The sequence below is a fragment of the Simochromis diagramma genome, unplaced genomic scaffold (genome assembly GCF_900408965.1).
Source record: "Simochromis diagramma unplaced genomic scaffold, fSimDia1.1 OVJJ01000026.1, whole genome shotgun sequence".
NCBI lineage: Eukaryota > Metazoa > Chordata > Actinopteri > Cichliformes > Cichlidae > Simochromis > Simochromis diagramma.
In genome coordinates, this window is record NW_024386985.1 from 5,606,731 (window position 1) to 5,611,918 (window position 5,188).

The window sequence follows — 5,188 nt, forward strand, 5'->3', positions numbered from 1 at the left end:
TCCATTATAAATTTCAATGACAATTTGAAGCAAAAAGTTCACATCTGAATTCAACTCTCAATGAAACCGGTACTCTCAAATCGTGTGTCAGGATTGGATTTTTTCTTGTTTGTGGAGGACTGGCCAATCAGATACTGTTTATCTGTTTTGTTCTTCATTTGAGGTCTGCCACTTAACCTGTGTAGTTTAGACCTTTTTATTTAATTATTTTTGTTTTCAAGGAGAACTGTTCCTCCCTTCATCGCCCCGGTGCATTTTCTATGCTTTAGTGATTCATAAGTCAGTGTTAAGTTTCATAACAAACAAATATTAAAAATCCTCTCAAATGGTCAGCACTACAAATAAATGAAAAAGTCAGTGTTGAAAGAAAATCTATTTTTTGTTGTTGTTGTTGTTGTTTTTTGCTTTTTCGGGGGGGGGGGGGGGTTGCTCAAGACGACTTTTTGAAATTACTTTATGGGAAGCAAAATATAAAGAATTGAGGGGTGGTTTGAGACTTTTGCACAGAACTGTATATGTCTAAACGACAGGTGAGATGCTACTGTGTGATTGGCTGATTAGATATCCGCTTCGAAGGTGACGAAGTGTCCCTAACAAAGTGGAATCATAAGTCTGTGATTAACGCGCTTATACGACTTCGGAACTTCTAGGTAGTATTATTGCAGGCTAATATTTCTTAGCTGCTGGCATAATAATAAACGTTACACGGGTACACGTGGTTTCACCGCCTTTAAATTCGCCTTTGATGCTAATCAGAAACATAAATGTGATGCTGTGTCCTTGATCCTTGTCCTTCAGCTCCTCAACAAACGTCCCGAACGATCACGTCAAACACAGCGCCGTGTACAGTCAGTCCGCTCTGTGCATATTTTATGCGTACACTGTCTCCACGTCTCCAAAAGCTCCTGTTCACAGGTGACACTGTACAAACAAGATTATGGATGTGCCACTGTCCTGTCAAAATACATTAAGACTCAGCGCTGACGGACATTCTGGGAGACTTTGATGTGGCTGCGGCTGTAAGAGCGCGGATTCGCTCTGGTCCTATCATCCTCTTGGTGAGGTGAAGAGCGTCAACGGCGGGGCAGAGCTTTGCGCGTTCACGCGAAACCTATAAACGGACGTGGCGCGCAGAGAGCTGTGAGTAGTGTGTGGAGAAATGAGGAGAGAATAACGGCGGCAGAGGATGGAATCTACAGCGCCATGGGAGATAATCTGATGACACATGCAACAGAAATGCTGCAAATGCCATCTGCACAAACTTTTTTCTCTGTGTTCTGAAGACACGGCAGCTCTTCAACTTTGCCCTACGAGGTGATATGTGAGAAGGAGAGGCCAACCATGCAGCTGAATGAGTCTGGAGTTCAAACGGTGGCACCCGAGCCATGTCAACAACAAATACTACAGGACGACTACAATGGGAACTGCAGCGAAGGTTCCACCACTAACATGTCACTGCACTGCTGGCTGCAGCTCCTCACCAAGGAATCTATCATGGAAATTCAAGGAGACAGCTCCAGCGTAGTGGTACGTGTGATGATAGCGTGTGTCTACTCTATCGTCTGCGCTCTGGGGCTGGTGGGGAATTCACTGGCTCTGTATCTGTTGCACTCCCGTTACAGGCAGAAGCAGTCGTCCATCAACTGCTTTGTGATGGGGCTGGCTATCACAGATCTACAGTTTGTTTTGACCTTGCCTTTCTGGGCAGTGGACACAGCCCTGGACTTCCGCTGGCCGTTTGGTCGTGTGATGTGCAAACTCATCAGCTCTGTCACCACCATGAACATGTATGCCAGTGTATTCTTCCTCACAGCTATGAGCGTGGCACGTTATTACTCCATCTCCTCCGCACTGAAGATACACAGCCGACGGACAGCAGCTGCCAGAGCCAGGTGGACAAGCCTGTGCATCTGGGCTGTTTCTTTGCTGGCCACTTTGCCTCATGCCATCTACTCCACCAGTGCCCAAGTATCTGATGAGGAGCTTTGCCTGGTGCGCTTCCCAGACTCTGGCAGTTGGGATCCACAGCTCCTTCTGGGTCTATATCAGCTTCAAAAGGTCCTAGTAGGTTTCCTTATTCCTCTAGTTATAATCACCGTCTGCTATCTGCTGCTGCTTCGCTTCATCCTAAGCCGGCGCATTGCAGGTGCAGCGGGCCCAGAGGCAAACCAAAGCCGGCAAAAGCGTCATTCCAAAGTGACTAAATCCATTGTCATCGTAGTTCTCTCCTTCTTTCTCTGCTGGCTTCCTAATCAGGCACTGACACTGTGGGGTGTGCTCATAAAGTTTGACCTTGTGCCCTTCAGCAAAGCTTTCTACAATGCACAGGCCTATGCTTTCCCTCTGACTGTTTGCTTGGCGCACACCAACAGCTGCCTCAACCCTGTGCTCTACTGCCTGATCCGCCGGGAGTTTCGGGCAGGCCTCAAGGAACTTCTCCTGCACGCCACGCCATCTTTCAGGAGCCTGACTCATCTGCTGCGTCGAAAGGCCAAAGTGGCTGAGGCACCACCTGTTTTGGTGCTGGTCCAAATGGATGTCTGACTGGGATGATTGGGGAACTCGAAACATTCCACCTACAGTACTATTGATCTGTTTACCAAGAGGGCATATGTCTCACCTACTCTGTCGATGCAGAAAATCGCATTTCTTTAAAAAAAAAAAAAAAAAAAATGCAGAATTATAATGTACTGCACGGTAGGATGTGCCTCACTTCTACTGTGTTTCTCAAGATTTCCTCTGCATCACATATTTCTGTTGTTACAGTTGTTCACTGTTTCAGTCTCCCCGCTTCTGTCGAGCAGTACTGCTCTCGTGTCATGGACATGTATAGCTGTTAATCCAAAGTGAGATTCAAATAGTTGCAGCACTCAGGCGTGATTTTTTTTTTTTTTGCATACCGGTAAATTACTGTGTTTGTGTTTGTTTACTGGTACAAGTGTGTAATTCTTTCATCAGTATAATCAATGGAACAAATGGAATCAAAATAATTAATTTTAAAAAAGCAGGACAGTGATGCTTAGAAGTGTTTGCTTTATTTAAAATATCATAAAAGAAAAGAGCAATTTAATCGCCTGTTGTTGTATCTGTGGAAAAACTAAAGAAATGAGCGGGGGGAAAAAAGAATTTGTACATTTTATTTTTGTAGATGTATGGAGTAAAATAGTAGTGCTTGTTGCATTGTCCTGGAGAAATGACTCATCTCTTGTGAAAAAATAAAAGGCAAATAAAATGTACAAGAACTAAAATCAATTTCCTGAGCTTTTCGGGGTAAGGCAGCATGGCATCAAAGACTTCAGCGTAATGAGTGCATAGTTAGTGAGATAAACGTCTCCCTTGTGGAAAGCTTTGAGGATTAGGACTTGAAGTGATCCATTTAAGATTTTATACCCCTGTGCAGCAAATAGTATATGATTCATATTTGAACTGAGCACGTATACTGTGTTGTATGCACACAAGATGAAAAATTTACGATCATTATTTCTCTGTCTCACTCTCGCTGACCTTAGACAGCCATGCAAATATACTCAGATGCGTTCTTTTTCTTACTTTATATGTGTCAGACTGAAAATTATAATGAATTATGTCGAATTTCCTCTAAAAATCTGCATTATATGTCAGACATTTACTTTAAACCAAAGCATTTTTTCATTTAAAAAAAAGGCATCTCATGGTGGACAGACCACCAGTGCCACAAACAGCCTTTTTATCTCTGGTAGATTGAACAGATACATATGTTGACTGGAGCTTCTGTGGTCATAGCATCAGCTTTCATACAAGACAGCTGCTAATTCGATGTTTTTTCATTTAAATCATAATGACTGATAATCCTGTAAATAAAATAAAGACTAAATAAAAAACTCAGCTTGAACTATTTTGAATAATTGGGCCAGATCACATTAGAATTCAGAGCCCGTAGGAGTAGAGACAAAAAAGGAAAATAGTCAGAGGTGCTGAGAGCGTGCAAAATAAAGTGGTGCTAATGTTATGTAAACAATCCCACACCGGCAAGAAGGCATCAGACAACAGAGACTCCCTTCTCTGTTCTTTTATTGATGAGCTTTAACTTTCTCATTCTGTGTTTGTGCAGCTCTCCTTCAATCACTAACAACAGCAGCACTGCGCTGCACAAATAATGAACAAAGGTTTTGCTAACTAGACTGCATGTCAGATAGAGGGGGCAGATTTTCTTCGTCTCTTCTGTTGAGAATGGGATTCTCGCTCTTCAGCGCAGCTTTTGTGTGAAATGAAGTGTAGCAAAGCCGTAGTCTAAACATAAATACTAAATAAAACACTTGTGTGGTTTGAAATGTCTTTTCAAATTGCTTTGTGGACCTAAGCTGATGCTTAGTGTCATTCTTAGATAGAAGTATATGAAAAATGCCAAACAAAAGCTTTAGGTAAACAATGGCCCCAGACAACCAGAGTTTGCTGCATTGCATTATAGTTTGATAAAGGCTTTAGCGATTCTGTTCTACATGATTGATTTTGCAGGGTGCCTATGCCATAAACAGATATGTGTTCAAATTATCATAAACAAAGTCATACACAGAATACTTTGACTCGAGTAAAATTCAGGTAAATAGAACCTTCGATTTTTGGGGCTTTTGTAAAAATATGCTTGTTTGCTATGAGTAACCTGCTATGTGCTGCACTTGAAGGAAAACTGTACACACAAGCAGCAGGAACAATTGGGTCAATAGAGGCACACCCCAGTTTTGCCCCGTGCCTTCAGTGGGTCAGCCTGAACAAGCTGGGAGCAGAATCTGCAGCAAATAACAGAATCTGTGACTTTTGTAATCTTGCCTGGTTATAAATTCACTGAGGAAAGATCTCTGGGCCAATTTTGCCTTCAGAACACCCTAAAGCAGATTAACTGCATATCATGGGCCTTTATTTATATAGCAGAGAAGAACCAACGCACCAGATAAACTAACTTTTCACAGAGCTTTGTATGCAACATTGTTACATCTTGATTGTGCAAAGGCATAACTGTATTAGGAAAGCGTGATAGCTCATTTAGCATGAGCGCATTTCAAAATCTCTATGGCTCTCACACCTTGGATTCATCACAGAAAGCCTGCATGATACAGATTTGTACCATCAGTATGTGAGTAAGGCCTGCTGGGCAATCCATAGAAAGGTTCAGAGTTAGACTCGGTTCAGAAAAAACTGACTTGTTTCACGT

At 42.5% G+C, this 5,188-nt stretch overlaps 1 protein-coding gene across 1 annotated transcript; it reads left to right on the top strand.

Annotated features, from left to right (window-relative positions):
- The first annotated feature begins 425 nt into the window (after nucleotides 1–425).
- Nucleotides 426–2,925, top strand: rxfp3.2b (relaxin family peptide receptor 3.2b). Its single transcript, XM_040039834.1, has one exon. It carries the CDS (start codon nucleotides 1,342–1,344, stop codon nucleotides 2,542–2,544), a length of 1,203 nt encoding a protein of 400 aa, XP_039895768.1. The 5' UTR covers nucleotides 426–1,341; the 3' UTR covers nucleotides 2,545–2,925.
- The last annotated feature ends 2,263 nt before the right edge of the window (nucleotides 2,926–5,188 follow it).